This window comes from Corvus cornix, chromosome 10 (assembly GCF_000738735.6).
Source record: "Corvus cornix cornix isolate S_Up_H32 chromosome 10, ASM73873v5, whole genome shotgun sequence".
NCBI classification, from domain to species: Eukaryota; Metazoa; Chordata; class Aves; order Passeriformes; family Corvidae; genus Corvus; species Corvus cornix.
The window spans coordinates 12,408,576-12,429,127 of record NC_046340.1 but is presented as its reverse complement, the minus strand read 5'-3'; the positions used below and the strand labels follow the sequence as shown (position 1 = coordinate 12,429,127).

Below are 20,552 nucleotides of genomic sequence, written 5' to 3'. Positions count from 1 at the left end.
CAGGCTGGCCTTGGAGCAGTTCTTTTGGGACCTGACAGGAAAAATACCTGAAGAGGAAGAGTTGCAGAGCTGAGCTGTGCTGGGGGTGTGCCCATGGCTTGGGCCTGGAAAAGAATTTGTACTTAATAACTGTAAAAATACATTTGCACTTGATTATTTCTTTTACTCCAAGACAGCAGAATTAGGAATGTGCTGTTTAGAGCTGTACAAGACTTTAAAAATCAGACTGGACTTAAAGAACACATTATCCTACTGTGTACCTGGAACCTTCACTGATTCTGCTTGTTCCACCCCCTTGGCCTGGATATTCTGTACACCTGTTTCAGCCTCTTCGGCTACAGTCCCTGGGGTGCTTCCTCCCCCATGCCCCTAATTTAAAGGGCTGCTGGATCTCTGCTTCACCCCCCACCTGGGCCACTCCGTATTTGCTGGTGACTCAAATTGTTTATAAACAATAAGATTTATTGTACAAAACACAATTTTAGGTTAACACAGTCTCAGCATTTTAAATACTTACAACCCTGTCTGGTTTTCTGGAGTAACTTTTACAGAGCAGCAGAGCCCTGTGAGCAGGTCATTGATAAAATCTATGTTAATCAGCACTGACCCTGCAGTCTGCTCTGGGCTGCAATTCAGCTGGAATTCAGTTGGATAAGAGGTCGTTGAGGCAGCAGCCAGTCTGAGGGTCCTTCAGCAGGGAGTTCACCACATCATAGAACTTGTGGTCATAGGCCAGCTTGTAGTGGGTGTAGATATCCTCACAGTGAGTGAGGAACCGCTTCAGGTTCCTCAGGGCAGCATCAGCAGGGGGGTGTTGTTTGACCCTGGAACAATTGCACATGGAACTGAGACACAGAAGACTGTGAGACTCTTGCTCTGGGCCTGCAGAAACCACATTTTCAACAAGAGGTTGTGCTCAACACCTACATTTGAATCTCGTGGTTGTTTATTTGCTCTGATTCATTTTAAAGATTGCTCTGCCCAGCCCTGAGCTCCCTTCCTGTCCAGCTCAAGAACAAGCCTGGATCAGAGCTACTTCCACGCTGTACTCAGGAACCAAGACCTACCAACAAATTCTGCCGTGAGGAGTGGTGAGGCCCTGGCACAGGGTGCCCAGAGAAGCTGTGGCTGCCCCTGGATCCCTGGCAGTGTCCAAGGCCAGGTTGGACATTGGGGCTTGGGGCAGCCTGGGACAGTGGAAGGCATCCCTGCCCATGGCAAGGGAAGGAACGAGATGGGCTTTAAGGTCCCTTCCCACCCAAACCCTTCTGGGATTTGGGAATTCTATCTCAAGTCCCTGTGTATGAGACCTTACCCTGTAAGGTTTGAACAGTTTAACACTTTGCTCCTGCCCCTCAAGGGCCCGGTGTAGATAAAGCTGCAGTTTGCCCCCAGAACCCCTCACTCACTTCTTGGCCACCTCCTCGAACAGGCCGGGCCACAGTGGCCGCTGCTGCTTGAACTCCTCCAGGTACACAAAGTCCCCCCTGGTGATCACCTGCTGGAACAGAACTTCAGCCCAGTCCGGCAGGAACTCGTAGGCCTCTGCCACGATGGCTGCCTGCAGGGAGAGCAGGAACAGGGAAGGGGGATTGCACAGCATGTTCCATACAGAGAACTCAGTACTGGATTCTTCTCAAGACCCATCCCTTGCCGCTGTTCTTGAGAGCAGCTGTGAAATACAGGTCAACGAAGCACTGTGAATAACCTTCCTCAGCCCCTAAACAGGGACACCTTCCACTGTCCCAGGGTACTCCAAGCCCCAGTGTCCAGCCTGGCCTTGGACACTTCCAGGGATCCAGGGGCAGCCACAGCTTCTCTGGGCACCCTGTGCCAGGGCCTTCCCACCCTCACAGAAAACAGCTCCTTCCCAGTAACCCATCTATCCCTGCCCTCTGGCAATGGGAGGCCATTCCCCCTGATCCTGTCCCTCCATCCCTTGTATACCATGGGATAAAGTCAGGATAAGAGTCACAGGACCTGGAGGCCAGGGGAAGGAGCCGAGTGCTCGGGCACTGCTGTGACCACGTCGTTTCCCGACAGAAGGACCCCGAGGGATCCCAGCTCACCTGGTAGAACCTGGGCAAGGCCAGGATGGCACCTGGCAGGTCTTGCCTGCCCAGGTTGATGATCCTCGTGCTCTGCCCTGAGCCCAGGAAGTGCAGCTGGAGCGTGATGAGCCGCATCAGGCGGCGGCAGCGCAGCGCCTGCCGCACACACGAGTCCTGGGAACAGAGAGCAGCCTGAGAGCTTCCAGGGGAATTTGGAAACATCCCCGAGAGCAGCCCTGAGGAGCTCGGAGCTGTGCAGTGATTGAGAGCACTGCAGCTGCACATTCATCGTATTCCATGAGTGTTAAACAAAGCTTCATTCCCACAAATGCTTCCATCACAATTACGCTTGGGTTTAAATACTTAATTTGTTCTATCCTTGCTAATTAAGCTCATGGTCCCTGCTCTGAAAGTGGGGAACCCACCTGTAACTCCAGGGGTTAAAGCCTGAGCAGAGGCCAGCACAGCACACTCAGCTACAGCCATGCTACTGGTGCTATTGGGCTGCAGCAACACAGATTCCTTCTGCACTGGGCCAGGACCCTGCTCAGCCTTCCCCGGGGCAGCTCCTGTGTTCTCCCAACCCAGCCCATCCCTCCTGTGCTCCCAATGCTGCACACAAGTCATTCCACTCCATCGCACTCTACCTTGGAGTAACTTTCTGCTGCATCGATGAAGAGAGTCAGAGCTTTCAGCAGCAACTTCTTTAAATTTGCAACATCCTGAAGAGACTCCTCTGAAACAGGAGAAAAGAAGGAATAACCAATTATTTATAAAGGTGAAAAAGTAAGTTACAAAACTTCCCAGTGCCAAGTCTGTCCCTGCTGTTGTCTTAGAAAGCACCAACAGACTAAACCAAAATTTATGTACTAAAAAAGCAGGAAGAAACACACTGCCTGTTCAGTTAATGGACCAAAGCTATTGCTGGAACCTAGTCGAGTGATTGAAGACTGGGAAGAAACCCCAACCACGTATTTGTGGCAGACCCCAGCCCTGACCATTGCCAGATCCACTCAGAAATCCCTTGGCACAGCTCCTGGTGCAGCTGCTCTTACAGCACTGGCTGCCCACGCTGCAGAGCTCCCTGTGCCCCCACAGCTTCCCGTGTGCAGAGCTCACCCCATGGGTGCCACACACAGACACAAACCCCAGCATTTCACAGAAACCCCTGCAAACCCACCGTGGCACATCCTATGGGCTGAGGAAAACCTGGCTGTGCCTGTACCCGCTCCATGGGAGGTACCACAGGAATGTCACATCACGGAAAGAGCTGTAAATCTCACCCCTTTGGAAACACCCGGGGAACTGCTGAGGGCAGGCAGCAGCCTACCCCCAGGCAGTGGCAGCTCCAGGGGTGTTTCAGGACACAGGCAAAGGACCTCCCCCATCCCTATCCTTCCCCTGTGCCCCCACTCACCCCAGGGCCGGCACTCGATGAGTTTGAGCTGGGTGGAGGCAGCAGCCTCGTGGTTCTGGCCGATCTCCCGGCACATGCTGAAGCACAGCGCGATCATGTTGTGCTTCTCGCTGTCCCCGGGCCGGCAGCGCTTGGTGTAGTCCAGCAGCGCCGCCTTCAGCGTCCCGCTCTGGGCACAAAGGGCACACTGAGGGCCTGCCTTTGGCCACACCCCGCACCCACAAGCCACGCTAACCCTAAACCTAACCCTAACCATAATGTTCCAAAAAGTGATCATTATTACACCCTAAAACCCAACAGCAGCCTCACACCTGTGCTCAGCTGGGTATGAAAATCCAGCACCTGTGCATTTCTTTACATACAAATGTCAAAATGTGACATTTCTTTATCACTTATTTTAAACAAAGCTATGAATATGTATGGTTTTTAAAACCCCCATGGAACTTTAACTGCAAATAAAAGCAAAGCAGGATGTGAAAATTCTAAAAATGCCAAGTTTCAATACTGATCCTGTTGTAGCCCTGAACTAATTAGAAAAAAATGGTTCAACTAAAATGAGAATAAACCCCAGAATTAATTTACTTCTATGAAACTTGACTCTCAGTTCCTGCACTCAGGAAGTAAAATGCCCAGATAATTCCACCCTGTATAAACACCAGTTTCTGATGTAGCCACACAGTTGCCTGCACGTTTGTCCCTCACGTACCGGGTCCAGTTTCTTCCTCATGAGCACCTCGAAGTAGTGCTTCTGGTGCAGCAGCTCAAAGATGTAGGTCATCTCATTGTACCTGCCAATGCCCGTGAGCAGGCGCACCTGTGGACACCCAGGGCACGTGAGGAGCTCCAGGGAACTGGAACAATCTCCTCCCAGGGTCAGGCACACGAGTCACACCAGGCTGCACATGTTCCCTTGGAGCCATGGGGGGTATTCCTAAACCAACCAAAACTGCATCTTTTTTGCAGTGAGGTGAAAGGGCATCGTTTTATCACATAAAAATAGGCAGTGAAGCTTTTAGCACTGACACCATTCCACTGGGCATGTCCCAGACTCCAGGAGTTCCTTCAAGGCACAAATTGAAGATGCCCAACAGCGCAGTGACACAGACCACCACATTTCACCAGCAGCTGAATCACCACCTGGGCAGACACAGCCAGCCCTGGACAGCCCTCCTGCCCCCAGACACTCACCACCAGCCCATACTCTTCCTTGGGAGCCAGGTGCTCCTCGGTGAGCAGCCGAGCTGCCTGGAGCACTCGTGTGATCCCTTCCATGTGGCACGTCAGGCTGAAGCAGTTGTGGGCCAGGATCAGCAGCTCTGTAACTGAACAGCAGAAAAACTTGGGTATTTCAGTTAAAGGGCTGAGGAAGTGAATTATTGCCTCTCTCCAGAAGAAAAAACACAAAACACACACAAAGCACAGAACTTCCAACCTCCTCCACCAAAAGGTGACAAATGTGTAACACATCATCACTCCACTGCCTGACAGTGCTGCATTTGGAAAAGGAAGGGCACAAGTTTTGCATTTGGGTTTGAAAAATTCAGTTTCTAACTGTGATGAATATGAACAAAGTCACAATACCCCTTCTGTAACAAACCACCATGACAGCTCAGGTCACTCCCTGACTGCATTTCCCACCTCTTGCTTAGCATAAAAAAATCTGAATTTTGTTTGGAAAATAAACCCTTAAGCAACACCCTTATCTACTGTGCATATCCTCAGCCCTACTAACTGAAGACCAAATTTGACATCAGCAGCAGAGCCCTCCCTCAGCACTGCTTCTCTTCTTTGAGCTGTGAGTTTAAACCACACAATGTCACATTGGTTACACACAGGTTACACCAGGCAGGATTTGCCATTTACTCACTGCATGACAGCTCCCCACAGGGGACAGAGGAGATTTTATCCAGTAGCTTCATCCCAACCAAGGTGTGATCCTGGCACAGCTTGGCAAGCTGCAGAAATGCCTGGCTCTCCACTGCAGGGTTCCAAACCTGCTTCTGTCCTGTGGCCAGAGAAAGAATTATATCACCACTGCTAATTATTTTTTATCGTTAATTAACAAAGCAATCTGATGCCATTCAGACTGACTGAGGACTTGGGACTACAATGCTAAAGACACTTTGGGTGTTATTGCTTAAATTTAACAAACAGAAAGTACTTTTTTTGCCAGTTCAGTCCAACAAAATCCTACTAGACAACCATACTGCTGTCCCTCATTTCACAAAGGAAAAAAGAAAGGGGAAAACCTTTGTTATGCTGTACACAGGGAAATCTACATGAGTTTTCCCAAGTCAGATGATGTGGGGCAGCAAAGAGCACAGTTAAAAATCCTTTCTTTTTAAAAATATTAAATTTATATCCATAAAAATACAACCTTAACTACTGCAACACCACGCTGGACACAGAAATAATTACAAATGAGCATTTGTATAGAATTTTACATGAGGCACACAATGCTCACAGAGCAGAGCTGCTCAGACACTCTTGGCTGTAATGAGCCCTCAGGCACCCGAGTGCAGGGGCTGCTTTCAGACACACCAATCCCCCCCTCAGAGACCAAACCCACCAAGCACAAACCAGGCCTGTTCCCCACCTTTTCCCTGAGCAGAGGCCAGCAGCTCCTGCGTGATCTGCTGGGCCAGCAGCTGGGCCACGGCGGCGGGTGGCAGCCCCTGGCAGGCGATGAAGGCCTGGGCCCTGTGGCCCCGCTCCGGCCCCCGGCGGCTCAGGATGGCCCCGAGCACCTCCCGCGGGTCCCGGGCCGACACCTCCCCGAAGGAGCAGCTCAGTTCCTGCGGGACACACGAGCACTCAAAATCCCGCTCACTGCATCACTGACCCACAGCACGTTCCCGTAGCCCCGGGCTCCAGGCAGGGAGGGGCTCTGGATTTGCAGCCTCACATCCCAGAGCTGCTCAGAGATGATTTCCTGAGCCAAAGATAAACCCCAACATTCCAAATACCTACAGAAATATAGGAGCAGTTCCTCCTGAACAAAGAATTGTGTTTTACTGCACAAGTTTGACTTACAAGGCTCCTTTTCCTCTTCTCCACACACCACAAACTCTCAGGGGAAAAGGTAAATTAGTTTTCATGTTTGGAAGGGGAGCTGGTGAGGCTTTGAAAATACTCTGCTGTGACATATCACAACTTTATAAAATTACAAATTAATCAAAGAATGTACCTGAAAGCCACATTTGATTGACTCTTAATTCAAAAGTATGGACATCCAGGTTCAGTTCAGAAGGATATGGATGGGGTAAGAGGGACAAGGCAGCCCTATGACTAACTCTTAGTAGCTCAGACCTAAAGTACAAATACTTGAAGCACAAAAAATTCTTAGGAAAATCTAAAGACCTCTGTGATAAAGATGATACCAACATTTTTCCTGTTTTGTTCAGGGAAAAAAAAACTAATGCTACATTCAAGAACTGACCCAAAGCCCTGGTCCCTGGGGTTACCTTGGAGAGCTCGTAGAGGCACAGGACCTGCCTGCAGTAGCCCCTGCCATGGACACATTCCTCTGCCAGAGCCTTCAGCGCCGCCACCACCGGATCATCCTCACACAGAGCCCCCAGAGGGGTCCAGTCCTCCAGGCTGGATGCTGGAAACAAAAAACCATCAATTCCTATCTCATAAAGGCAGACAACACCCTTACACCTGGGCAAGGCTCCCAAAATCTGCAGCAATTCCATAATACTTTCTCAGTCTTTAAAAACTGAGCTCTTGACACCCTGTGATTTTTTTAAATTTTACATTTCTTTCAGGGTACAAACAATGTAACAGAACATAAATATCCTCAATAATATCTCAGATACAAAATCTCTAAGCATAAAGTTGAGTAAGGATTGAGCAGCTTTGCTGATGGCTTAGGATTCATTTATGCTCTTCTGTGTCTATTCAGCTTTACACATCAGTATTAGAAAGGGATGTTCCAGCTGAAACTTAGTCACTCAGACTTCACAGACATGCAGAGAACGCTACTGATGAACATTCTCAGCCCTAGCCTTGCTATTAAACAAGAAACACTAAACCCTTTATAATGCACAAAGATGTCAGAAAAATAAATTAAAGCATTTCTTTCCTTCTGCTACAGAAAAAAAAAATTTAGAGTGTGTTTTCTAAAAGCAGGAAGAGGCCCAGTGCTGCTTTACTGGGCCAGAATTGAGAGCTATAAAAAACGAAAGGTTCAGGATCTATGGAAATGGTACACAGCACACCCTGCCTGGAGCACACAGGGGCAATGTGCCTTGCAAGGCTTCAAACTCCTTTCACAAGAGCATTTATGAACCAAGGAGAGTGTCAGAAAGAGGTTCATTTCTGCAGAGGTTTTGGGGCAATGCAATGAGGGAGGAAAGCCAGTGCAGGTGTCAGGTGAATCCATGAGTTACTCACTGCCAGGGGCTCTGCTCGAGGCCGCGCTGCCCTCAGGCGTCCCCGCTCCGGCTGCCAGCAGGGCCCGCACCTCGGGCTGCAGCTGCTCCAGCCCAGCCTCCCCGGAGGCCAGGGCTCTGCAGTGCAGCACCAGGGACACGTCCCTGTGGCACAGGTGGAAGTAGTGGCACACCCGGGTGGCCTCGTGCACGCTGCCCTCGTCCAGCAGGGCCCCCACCAGCGTCCCCAGCGCCGCCTGCTCTGCGTCCCCCAGCGCCTGCCGGGGCTCCCCGGGAGCCAGAGCCTCCAGCCTGCAGTGCCTGGCCGTGTTCAGGGCTGGCAGCTTGGCAAAGGAGAACTGCTGGGCCAGGCTGGCAAAGGACAGGTCCCTGCCCAGCCCGGTGGGGCCGGGACACGGGCACTGCCCCCAGGCCTCGGCTGCCAGCACTCGCTGAGCGATGCGGCACAGCCAGATCTGCTTCTCCACCTCCTCCAGCTCCTGCACGGCCACCTCGGTGTCCTTGGCCAGCCAGTGCCCAGCCAGGGTGAGCAGCAGCTGTCTCTCCATAATGCTGGTTGTCTTCTCCTGCCCTGAGGATTCCCAAACATGGTTGGCCTGATCGAGGAAGAACCCTGCTGCAGCTCGGCTGCAGATGGAATGTTTAGTGAAGGTGTCATTGCACTTTTTCCAGAACTCAGCTCTTGTCTGGGTTTGATGCCACTGTCCAGTGTCTCTTAAATGATGTAGATCTCTCAGAACCTGCAAAATTCAGAGGTTTATCACAATTATCTTTCCAAGAAAGAAAACTCCAACTCACACAGGGTGGCCAGCACTGAAACACCGGGTTTAGGTAAGTGCCCCAAGATGCAACAAGTCACAGAATTGGTTTGGGTTGGAAGGGACATTAAAGATCATCTTGTTCCACCCCCTGAGGGACAAATCCATCTGGTCTTCTCCCCAAATAAAGCTGCATACAAGTAAAAACAGTAAGAGAATAAGGAGAGTTGTCCCATCCTCTGCAGCTCCACGCAGCCAGTGTGCCTGGTGCACATGCATTTAAAATAAAAAATCATTTAAAGACAAATTAATGTTTCAGGAAGGCTGAATGTGCATCCTCAATCCTGGCAGCAACAGAAGAAGAGGTGACTGTCACTAACTGCACTGTACCTCGTGTGTGACAACACTGTCCACAGGCAGCTCAGCCAGTGCCGCCACCTCCCGAGCCAGGCTGAACATTCCCTTCTCCTGCAGCTGCTCCAGAATGGACCTGCACTCCCCCTGGAAGGCCTCCAGGCTGTAGGAGGTCAGGATGGAGCGATTGATTGGTATGGAGGAGTCCTTCAGGGCCTCACTGAGGGCACAGAGTTTCTTCACATAAGGGCCTGGGTTAAAGAAGACAAACAGCTCATGAAAGCGGGGTCTGAACCCCAGGGAAGTCTGAACTTCCCTCAGGATTCAGCCCTGCCAGAGGGCCTGGGATTCATCCTGTCCTTACCATCCAGCAGGAGGTTCTCTGCTGCAGCAAAGAGCTGCAGGAGCTTTCCCAGCTCATATTCTGTCCGGCACTGCTGCAGCATCAGCTCCAGGATGAACAACGCCTGCGATTCCAACCACGGCACCGGCAGCTCGGTGGCTGCTGCTCCTCCTGCAGCTCTCAGCTGTGGCAATGAAGGGGGTTAAGGGTTAGGGCTTCTCTTTTCTTGCAGAGATGTTGTGCATTTGGGTGGGAATGGCACCAGGAGTGGAAGGAGCACCAGATCTGTCCCTCTCCAGGGATCAATGACCTGCCACTCCCAAGGGAGCACTGAGCCATCACTGGTGTGTGTCGGACCTGAAAGTGGAACATTTTACAGCAGGGTGACCACCAGCTACTGCTGATAACCAAGGAGGAGGTAAGAGATATGAGTAGGTTCAGTAATGGCCAGATAGAATTAATTGTTAGACAAACAGTCCCTGACACTGCTGGATCCTTCCCAAGCACATCTCCTCATGAAGGGAAAGGAAACTGAGCTGCCTGAGCCTGAAGTCTAGGAAGGAAAACCACTAAAGGCAGGGAATGCTAGTTAGCAGCATACCCAGGGAACCAGAAAACTGGGGTGGAAAGGAAAGAACTGTTAAAACATCTGCATTCAGAGACAAGGAGCAGTGTGTGAAGACACTCTGGTCCTCTTAGCCCAACTGCTAAATCCCCACAACGACATCCAGAGAAAATGAATTTCCTTACTTTTGCAAGGCTTTCCTGAAATTCATCCAGTTTCGTTCTAGCCTCGTTGTACTTTTTACAGTTCATACACAGTTCATACATCTCCAGGATGTGCAGCAAAGGGGAACCCTTTAAGATGCAAAACCAGGTTATAATAAATTCCCAAAAGTACCTCAATAAATAAATCATACTTTAAAAAATCATACATTATTTCATTCAATAAAAGTTGAATTTGTCTTCCTCAGCAGTAGAACAATGAAGTTCTAATTTATTAAAATTGCATGCAAGGTTGATGTAGAATCTACCAATCTGGGACAATTGGAAGAACTTCCAATTTGACAGGGAATTTCAGTGGACAGCCAGGTTATCCTTGGCACAAAGCAAGAGAGAGGAGGATTTACAGGCCCAGAACGTTTGAGACACACTCAAATATACCACTGAAACCACATTCCCTCACCTTTAAAAACAGCTGGAAGCCATTTAGAAGTGTTTTACTTTTTTGCTTCCTCAAGAAGACTTTCCAGATAACGGCGAGGTCCTGCAGGTCCCACTGGGGGCTCTCTGCCCAGCTCTGGGTGTGGGTGGTTGCCTCAGCCCTGGTGGCATCATCCACAGAGGTAATGATCCAAACACAGAGGCAGGAAATGAGGTTTGCATCCTGGAAACGCCAAAAGGATGGGTTTATACATCACCCCGTTGTATAGCTCTTGGTGAAACAGGTCACACTGTGCACAACTACCACAGGAACTGACCAAACCAGCTTTTAACACAACTCCAGATCAACCATTTAACAGAACTAGGCACAACCATCAGATGTCGTTACTTATTTCCCCAAAAGAAAACAACTCCCAGACTCACAGGGCAGCAGGCTGCCAGCACACTGAGGATGGGGGCGTGTTCCCTGAGTCCTTCAGCCAGGAGGAAGCAGGAGGGGCTGGGATTCTCCTGGCACTGCAGCAGGATCTGGAACAGACTCCCCGCACGGCCGCCCCAGGCCCTGCCGGCAGCACCGCGCTCAGGACACAGGAACTTCCCCAGTGCCAGCACGAGGTGATCCTGTACCACAGGAGGGAAATCCTGCAGGAGGGGAATGACCTGGGGAAACAGCACCAACACCTTGTGAGGTCCAGAGAGGAGAGGGCAGGAGGATGGAAGCACTGAACACACAAAGACAAATAAAACGCTCTTCAAAGTCGGTTTTTAGAAAAACTTTGGAGACCTAGAGAGGAAAAAGGGTTCTGTAGGTGTGAATTATTCTAATGAAAGATTGAAGCTCATCCTTTTCCATGATGCTCAAATGCCTCCTAGAGAGCCTCAGTTCTGTTCTCTCTTGTAGTGCAGCAACAGAGCATGAGAGGGGTCTACTCAGGTGCTTTTGTGGGATTACAGATTCTTCAAAACAACAAGGAGACCCAAGTTAAAATCCTAGGCCTGCTAAGCATCATCTTACCTGGAATTATCCAGTTAGCTTCCTCACATGACTTTTCCCAACAGCTTTTATGTATTGGCAGTATTTTATTAATTTCTAAATCACATCCAAAACCAAAGGTGGAAGATTTGGATTCTCTAAAGTTTAAGTATCTTTAGCAAAAAATCAATTGGAGTTTTGAAAGGAAAGATGGGTGGCTTTATCAAAACTTGCACTGAACAATCTAGCAACTCTCCAATAAAAAAAGCAGTAACTACATGAGTTTAAATTAACTTTACAAGTGTGGCTGCAAGGGAAGGGCTACCACAGTCCAAGGGTATTGACATCTCGAGGCAACCAAAAGCCAGGAACTGGTGAGGCTCCTGTTGTCTCCACGCTGGGATATTCTCTTGCTACAAGACTCTATTTAATGCACAGACAGCTCACCTGGGCTGGCTGGTGGCTGTAGAGCTGGGTCTGGATGAGGAACTGCAGCCACTCATTGGATTTGGCACATTCCCTCAGGAAGGATGTGCTCAGCTCGAGGTTATGGAGTTTGCAGAACTGCATGACCAAGGACCACTGCCTTCTGGAGTCACTGGACGTCCTGCACGGAATTTAGAGAGCTTCAGCTGTAATGAACTGCAATATTTACACCAGATGTTCAGGTATGAAGTGACCCTGTGACCCCAGATCCACTGTCTGTAAACAGCAACACAGCGCTGGCAGGGGCTTCACCACAATGAGGTCACATCCCCTTGGGAGCTTCCACACTGCACCCTCTGGATGCTCCCACCTACCTAGGCAGGCACACTGTCCTATCCTGACCTCTTTAGTATTATCTGATACACAAATAACAAAAGTCAGTGCCCAGTCTGCATTTCCCAGACAATCCCTCAAACCAGGCTGTTCTCACCTCTTTATTCCTTGGTGCTCAATTGCATCCCAGAAGGCTTCTTCCAAGGAGGTAAGAATTGCTGCTGCTGCTGCCTTCTCACCGTCAGCCAACTTTGTTAACTTCTCAACTGTTTAAAAGAACACATTCCTGAGATGCTACTTGGGATCTGAGTCAGGACAGCACTTCCAAAAGTACCAGTAGCTTCCTAGTTGGGAAAGCAGACACCTGTGGTCCTAGAGTTAGAAATTCAACTTTCTGAAGTTATTTCTAGGATAAATTTAATTTCCCTACAGCTTTGAACACCTGATCTCCCTGCAGCTGGAAGACAGTTTTCAAATAGGAAGGAGAGAGGAGATTTGGCAATGGACTTTGTTTAACTCTCTGTAGTATTATTACAACATTAGGCTGAACCTCACTAATATCAGTCTTGGGCAGCTGCTGAACAGTGCCTGTTAGATCCTGATACAGGTTATATCAGTCTTCCTGCCTTAGTTGACATGACAGGATCAAAATGCACCTTCAAAATTAGTAAAAAAAAACAGGAATAAAAGAATAACAAAGTTCTTAGGTGCTTTTACTGCATTGCTGAGCCACCAGGCAGCATCTTTGCATCCCTCTGCTTCTCTTCCCAGAAATCCACAGCACCTATTCCAAAGCAGACAAAGACAACGTTACCCAAAGCGTCTCTGATCTGGTTGTGATGAGAGGCCTCATTCCTCGTCCTGTGACTGAAAATCATCTTTGCGACTCTCACATCCACGCGGAGCCGGAGGCTGTCGAGGCCCAGCAGCTCCAGGAAACACACACAGGCTGCTGCCACTGAGGGGACACTGAAGGAGGACAGAGCTAAAACCTGGGCCTCCTGTCCTGCCTGCTGGATCCTGCAACAGGGAACACACACAGTTTTTAACCCATTTCCAACACGAGTATTCCCCAGGCAAACAAGCACCTACAAGGTTTACTGAACTCTCCGATTCATCAGCATCAAAGATAATTATGAGCCAAAAGTTTCGTATTTATAAAAAATGTGGGCATGAGAATAAAGGCTCACACATGATAAGCAGAGTTCGCAATTTAATACACTTATCAAAAACGAAAGGTAGTGGAATTGGTTTTATAATTAATGAAACACCCCCTCAGCAGCTGAGCACAGAAAGTGCCTTCGCAGAGTTCACAATCCACTGCAGCACCAGGAACCTGACTCTGACCTGCAGATGGTGCTAAGAGAAAAATGTACCCAAAGGGTTTCTCCACAGAAGTCACTGAAAAAACCCTGTATCCCTGACTGTCTGTTAAACCATGATTTCACTCTACATTAACAGATGTTCTCCTTTTTGCCCCAGTTTTACCTGTTTACACAAGAGAAACTGATCTGTGTAGAAACGATGGACAGAAACAAACAGTGACTAACACGCAAACCAGACATTCTGGAAACAAAGTGATTTGTTCTAATTCCTACACTAAGTAGTGAATTTCATGTATTCAAGCAAGATGTGTCATTTGACTGCACCCTTTTGAACATCTGATTTTGAAGCTTCAGCCAGAACATTTAATTCCATCAACCTCCAGTACATTTTTTGCCTTACTAATTTAACTAAAGAAGTGTCACCATTAGGAAATGTCAAAGAAAAGGGGCATCATTCTCCTACAAAGTGATCTAGAGGCTCAGGTTCCTAAAAGAAGAGCCCACACATGCTTGATATGACTGGAATATTTTCCTTGCTCCCCTTGTGCAGATTTTATTTAGGTAGTTCCAAATAAAGCTCACCTCTTCTCAGGTGATATTTGACTTCTAACCTTTAGGACACCCACAGTTCCGATGCTCAGCACTTGTGGGGAGGATTAATTCCCTCCCTGTGCTCAGTTCTGCCTCCTGCAGAACTCTGCCTGGCCCTGCTGAGGACACTCACAGCTGCCTGGGGGTTTTGCTCTTCACCAGCTGCTGGACCAGGAAGGTCCCGAAGGCGAAGGCGGGGCGGCCGTGCAGCAGGTAGTACAGGAAATCCAGCCTCTCCACCACGGCGTGCCTGCTCACCAGCTCGGGCCACGAGAAGTGAGGGAGCTCACTCCAGGCATCTGGGAACAACAGATCAGCACTGTCAGCTGAGGAACAGCTGAATTCAGCATCAGAAGCGGCCTTGAGCTACAAAATGTGACGTGACAATCAAATATGGCTCCTCTGGTGCTAATTCAGATCTTGGCGTATCCAAACCCCACTGAAATTCCACCTCTCACTGGAAAATAAGAGCTCTGCATCACCTCAGCTTGCTTTTAAAAGAAAACATTGCTTTTCTATCTTGTATTTAGAAATTCTGTCTGCGAGGATTTTTTTAACACAAAAATCTAGAATTCTGGTTAAAAACACAATTTTAGTAAATTAGATTATTTTTCTTGTGAAAGAAATGGCCTTTTGAGTAAATTTATCTGCCAAATAATTCCCCTGGAATGTATTTCATTTTAGGTGCTCAGGCTAGGAAAGCATGTAAACCTTGGCAAGCGACATACCTGACACAGCAAGAGTGTTTGTTGACTGCCAGCCAAATAATTTCGTGGGATCAAAGGGCATTAATGACTGAAAGATTAGAAACAAAATATATTGAGGCAGCTTAACAACTTCACGTCACTGTCCTGTAACTCTCAATTTCTAATTCTCTTACCATTACAAACATTTTAAAATTTGACTATTGTAATTTCTGCAATATCAAACACCTTGCCCACTAAACACTGCAAGAATATCCCTCTCTGATATTCCAGCACTGCAAACTCACAGGGTGTAAAGACCATTTGAAAAAGCAGTTCAGGATGAAGCTGTGAACTCCAGCTCCACATTAAGGATCTCAAAGAAACAACCCATGGCCCCCACACCCAGGCTTTAGCTGCAGACAAGCTTCCCTTTCCCTGTGTCCTGTCAAAAGCACTTTGTGTACCTGAAGAAGATGGTAGAGAGAGATGTCAGGAGGCAAAATTCCATGAGCAGTGCAGGAGGGAAAGAGAGCAGCCTTGAGCTTGGGGTAAGGGGTCAAGGCCATTTTTAAGAGCTGTGGATCAACTTTCTTTAGAGGTTTTTCTGTATCTTCATTCTGAAGGACCTACATTGCAAGGAAGCAAAATTAATTAGGAGGAAACTGCATTAAATAGCAATAAAACAATTTTGGGATGTGCCAATCTACCTCATGGGAATTTGACATGAAGTGACAACACAGAAAGTGTAATTTTTTTCCTGTAAAATGCTTTTAAGTTGTATCAGACAGGTCTTCCCCAGCACCTGATGTTCCAGGTGACTGTGCTGAGGATCAAGACACTCTGCCCCCTGAGCCACGTGTTGGAACAGAGGGGATGAGAACATTTTCCTAACAAAGCCACGAGGGCAGGGCAGGGGAGCAGGAGGAGAGGGCGGGATCAGGTGCCCAGGCAGTACCTGGTCGATGCCCCCAGGGCCATACACCGTGGTGGCCAGGGCCAGCAGGGTCCTGCCCTCCAGCAGGATGCTGCTCACACCCCCCTGGCTGCTGGGAATCAGGATCTGAGCATTGGCCAGACTCGCCTGGAAAATCATCTTGGGATCTTAAAAGAAAAAGAAGTGACATTTAATTCCATGCAAAATCAGTATTAAATCATCAATCACACATTACAACTGTCCTCTGACTGTGAAAAATGCTGAATTTTCTACTTTTTGTTGTCAATATTGGTTTTTCTCAATTTACCTATAAACACAGATAAGATGAGCTAAGGTTTACCAAGCCTTCCCCAGTTTCAAACTACAGCTTTGTCTACACAGATTGACTGGGGTTGAGCCCCACAGTTTAGCACTGTAGTGGTTCAATTCTTTATCCTACACTGATCACACTTTCTAAAAAAACGCTTAACTTGGGATTATTTTTATCTTTTGTTAATGTGTGACTCTGCAGAAAATGAAAACCTTAAAAAGTGCAAGTGAGTTAAGGGCACAAGTTCTACTGGTTTGCAGTGAAGCAAACACGTAATCCAAGGGCAGAGAAATCAAAATGCACCACAGGGACTAGAGGAAGGTTTAATTTTAATGGGATGTGTATTTTCTTATGAATTCTCCTTTCATCCAACCTGTTGGGAATGTAACTGAACTGGAGGTAACGATGATCCTACACAAAATGATTCCCACTTACGTGCAGTCTCCAGATCTGTAAGTACAGTTCAAGTAGGGATTACAATCCAGACTTAAGAGATGAGGAAGTGAGGGACAGGAAAGTGATAGGCCATGGCAGCAGAGCAGAGGTTTAATTCTGCTAGAGCAGAAACATCAGCCCCCCCTCTGGAGTGAGATTCCTACCTCGGGGATTGCTGGCAACCCCTCGACACTGCACAAGGAACTCAAACCAGGGATGTGCTTCGTGCAACACCTTGTTATTCAGAATAGGGCAGTTTGAAGGGGTTAAACTGGAAATAAATGAACAGCACAGTGAAAATACAGGACTTGTAACCACTGATGTAACACAGCATTAAAGATTTGGGGCATCTCATGGGTGTAATGCCAACTACAAATGCTTAGACAAACAATTAGAAAATGATGTACTGGCTTTTTTTCTGGTCCATTTCTACCTTCTTGATAATTCCAGTGTTAGACTGGAGTTATAGCTCAGAAATTTTAATTGCCAAGTATCCATTAAGTGGAAATTATTCATACAGCTCCAATACCTAATATTGGTACCACCTTCAAATCCCAACTAATCCTACTTTAGGTGGAAACCAGCAATTTCCTTATTTGTGAACATATCAAGGGTCAACTTGCACTTGTGCTCAATGGAGTTTTTGAATTCTGTAAATTCTGAGTTTCTGAAGAGCAACTTGGCTTGGCTCATTTAGGATTGTACTGTTTATAGCATTACACTCATTACAATTGTAATTGTTTCCTTTCATAACTGACATACAAATTAATATTAACACAAGCTGAATAAAGCTTCAAAATACATCTTAAAATCTCACATGCTGCCCCAGAGTTTCTGTTAAATGACACTGCTAGGGCTGAGGAAAACTCTCCCCACCAACTGTTGAAATTGTGTTTCCTTCTTTAAAACCGGGATCCCTCACGGGATTTGAGGGATGGAAAGCATTCCTACCTGTAATAGTCCAGGTAAGTGTACAGCAGGTACTGCAGGCTGTGCTCTAGGCAGTGGAGGACAAACTGAGCATGGAAGTCCAGGCCACTGGCAGTGCTGTATTTTGGAACAGGGTGAGGATTCTGCAGGACTCCCCCGAGGCACAACACCCTCTGGAGCAGGAGCTCGAAATCCTCCAGCTCAGAACGAACAAAAATTCCCTTTCTGTCAGAAAAGAGAAAAAGCACAGACACTGATCACACAGCTCTCTTTGACAAGTTCTGATGGGTGTTTTCAACTCAAATTTAGAGCAGACCTTTCCCTCTCAGGGATTAATTCCCTACTGAAGCAAACACAACATGCCAAAATCCATGTGCCTGTGCACAAACAACACTGTGGTTACTCCAGGTCACTGCAGAGAACGAGGTGTGAGCAGTGAAATGTTCAGAGTGTGCCCAGAATTTTCTCCCCTGCATTAAAGTCAGCATCAGGAACATAACCACTGGGAAACATCCAAGGGCTGAGGGAGGACTGCTCTTCTCACATGGTTCTTATGCTTTTAGACAACTGGAAGTACAAGACTAAAATTACATTTACCAATGGGCTCATGCTGTTTCCAAAAAGAGCAATATAAAAATTATCATGTATCAAAGATTTTATTGCTCTGATTTTGGCTTCACGTAAGAAGGAGAGAGAGTGTAAAGCTTTGGGGGCCCTACCTGGCCAGCTTGTTCAGGATGTCCTGTCTCATGTAGGTGCTGCACAGTGTGTTCCTGTCAACGATGTCAGGGCTCAGGGGGGGCCAGGCAGCTTGGCTGCAGGGAGCCTGGCTGGGCTCTGACTCCTCAATCCAGGAACAAATACTAAACCAATCATGCTCGGCCGTCAAGTGCATCCAAAGAACCTCAGGACTGCAGGTCTTGAGTTCTGCATTTCAAAAAGGCAAATGGATGAAACCAGCACACACAAACACTTCTGGGGGAAATACTGGTAGTTTCTTACACAGAATCGTGGAATGGTTTGGGCTGGGACCTTAAAGACCATCCAGTTCCTTGGGCAGGGACACCTTCCACTATCCCAGCCTGCTCCAAGCTCCATCCAACCTTGGGCACTTCCAGGGATCCAGGGGCAGCCACAGCTTCTCTGGGCACCCTGTGCCAGGGCCACATCACCCTCACAGGGAACAATTCCTTCCCAATATTCCATTTAACCCTGCCCTCTGGCAGCGGGAAGCCCTTCCCCTTGTCCTGTCCTTCCAGGTACCTATTTCTAATGAACAGCTGCAAATATGATGCTGAGATCAAGGATATTGTGCCAGCTTTTGGAGCTTCATGTTGGCAGAGCTGGAAGTGATTCCCCAGTGCAGGGAGTGGGACAGAAGGCGGCAGAGGGTGGCATTTACACGTGGCCGTGCCTTAGGCAAGTCCCCCCCAGCTACTTCCAAACTCCTCTCTACAGGAACAGCCGAGATCCAGGATGCAACAGGATGAAACCCATCATTACCCACTTCCACTGACAAACGTAAGGGACCTCGGTGGTAGCACAGGCTTTTAACTGTGTCTGTGCCACTCCCACACAGTGCCTGCCTGCTGTGCCAAAGAGATTTTCATTCCCAGTTTAAGCCCTCAGTCCCACAATACTTGCCTTGGCGTGGTTTCCTGGGCAGCACAATCATCTCCTGCACCAGCTCATCCCACCAGTGAGCCCAGTTAAACATCACCCTGAGCCTCCCGCTGTGAGCCCCGGGCCCGGCCCGGCCCAGCTCCAAGCCCAGCACTGCCTGGTGTCGGGAAAGGTCCTGCTCCCTTCTCCAGCTGCTGAAACTGCAATGGGGGTGGGATCAGCGTGGGCTTTACTGCTCCTGTGATGAACAGTCCCCAGTCTAACAAACAGGAGCTGAGGAAGGCTCAGCAAAGTTCCCAGTCCATTTTGAAGAGCTCTGGAAGTGCCAGAGGGATGGACTTGAGCTCCAGGTTTGAGAACTAAAGAATTACTTCATTTTTCCAAAGCTGACATAACAAATTGTGAGTATCATAACAGTTTTACAATTATTTAACTGTAAAATGATTTTTCTAGGTTATTTAGTTTGCTGTATGACAGACATCATAGATCAAAAATAGAGCAAACATCTGAACACGAATAATTGAGTAGTAATTCTAATATTATTATTAAAAATGCTTCGTTTCAAGCAGAAGAGCTGCCACCCTCACAATAGTTTGTCATGACTCACACAATAGTTTGTCATGAGAGAACATGACAGCAACCGTTACATTAACGAGAAAATGACTCAGTCCCCACACTGACTCTGATTTCTGCAAACGAAGACCAGTGTGAAATTAATGAAATTAAAGACTGTACTTGTTAGTGCAGTAAATCACACAGAATGTAGAACCCAGCACATTTTAAGTCCTATTAATGTTAATAATTAATAATTAAAATTAATAACCCACATTACCTGGAAAGAGACTCAGTCTCTTTATTTTCCTGGAAGGATTCCGAGTAAAAGCTTTCAACCTGATGCACAAAATCTATCATTTTCTTCTCTTTTTCAGAAAAATAATTTTCTTCTCGTAACACTTTCACCTTTAATTCAAATTAAAGTATTAGCTCCAGTTGTTCAAGTATTACCTCCAATTACCTCCAATTTTCATCTATCTTTAATATATTCAAGTTGTAAATGATCCTGCAAGTGCAACAATTAACCAACTGTAGGAAAAAAATGCTGGAAGCAGAGGGCCACACACTAAAGTGACAAGAGGACTCCAGACCGTGTGAGAGAACTAGATCAGAGGCAGGACAAAGAAATGACATTTTAACACCTCTGTACTTTAACTGCAAAGACAAAGGAACAGGGATGTTCCAGGAACTACACTGGAAGGATGCAGGGACAAGCCCTGGCTGTCTGCTCTGAAAGTCAGTTCAATACAGGGGTTTCCCTCAGCACAAACACACACAAGGCTTCAGGCTTGAGAGCTGGACTGAAACAGCCTTTGCTGCACTCACCAAGAGATCCCGTACGTGTTTGTCCTCTGTGTGAAAGCAGATCTTGTGCAGTTCCTCCTTCACATTGAAGCCCTGCCACAAAGAACACACTCGCTGCATGCAAACTGTAAAATGTGCCCACA

At 47.7% G+C, this 20,552-nt stretch overlaps 1 protein-coding gene across 1 annotated transcript in view; it reads right to left on the bottom strand.

Moving 5' to 3' along the window:
• Positions 1–160: 160 nt before the first annotated feature.
• Positions 161–20,552, bottom strand: part of SPG11 (SPG11 vesicle trafficking associated, spatacsin) — a 28,201-nt gene continuing 7,809 nt past the window's right edge. Inside the window, exons 12-40 of the mRNA XM_039557512.1 lie at positions 20,431–20,502; positions 19,883–20,010; positions 19,072–19,250; positions 18,147–18,354; positions 17,449–17,652; positions 16,662–16,768; positions 15,774–15,919; positions 15,283–15,444; positions 14,861–14,927; positions 14,266–14,431; positions 13,031–13,236; positions 12,374–12,482; positions 11,905–12,064; positions 10,908–11,144; positions 10,507–10,707; positions 10,071–10,178; positions 9,342–9,504; positions 9,014–9,228; positions 7,867–8,605; positions 6,933–7,075; positions 6,065–6,263; positions 5,336–5,473; positions 4,657–4,790; positions 4,175–4,282; positions 3,469–3,637; positions 2,699–2,787; positions 2,070–2,225; positions 1,410–1,561; positions 161–824 (exon numbers count right to left, since the gene is read on the bottom strand). Coding sequence (XP_039413446.1) covers positions 644–824; positions 1,410–1,561; positions 2,070–2,225; positions 2,699–2,787; positions 3,469–3,637; positions 4,175–4,282; positions 4,657–4,790; positions 5,336–5,473; positions 6,065–6,263; positions 6,933–7,075; positions 7,867–8,605; positions 9,014–9,228; positions 9,342–9,504; positions 10,071–10,178; positions 10,507–10,707; positions 10,908–11,144; positions 11,905–12,064; positions 12,374–12,482; positions 13,031–13,236; positions 14,266–14,431; positions 14,861–14,927; positions 15,283–15,444; positions 15,774–15,919; positions 16,662–16,768; positions 17,449–17,652; positions 18,147–18,354; positions 19,072–19,250; positions 19,883–20,010; positions 20,431–20,502 — 5,046 coding nt within the window. The 3' untranslated portion in view covers positions 161–643. The remainder of the gene's footprint in view (positions 825–1,409; positions 1,562–2,069; positions 2,226–2,698; positions 2,788–3,468; positions 3,638–4,174; positions 4,283–4,656; positions 4,791–5,335; positions 5,474–6,064; positions 6,264–6,932; positions 7,076–7,866; positions 8,606–9,013; positions 9,229–9,341; positions 9,505–10,070; positions 10,179–10,506; positions 10,708–10,907; positions 11,145–11,904; positions 12,065–12,373; positions 12,483–13,030; positions 13,237–14,265; positions 14,432–14,860; positions 14,928–15,282; positions 15,445–15,773; positions 15,920–16,661; positions 16,769–17,448; positions 17,653–18,146; positions 18,355–19,071; positions 19,251–19,882; positions 20,011–20,430; positions 20,503–20,552) is intronic.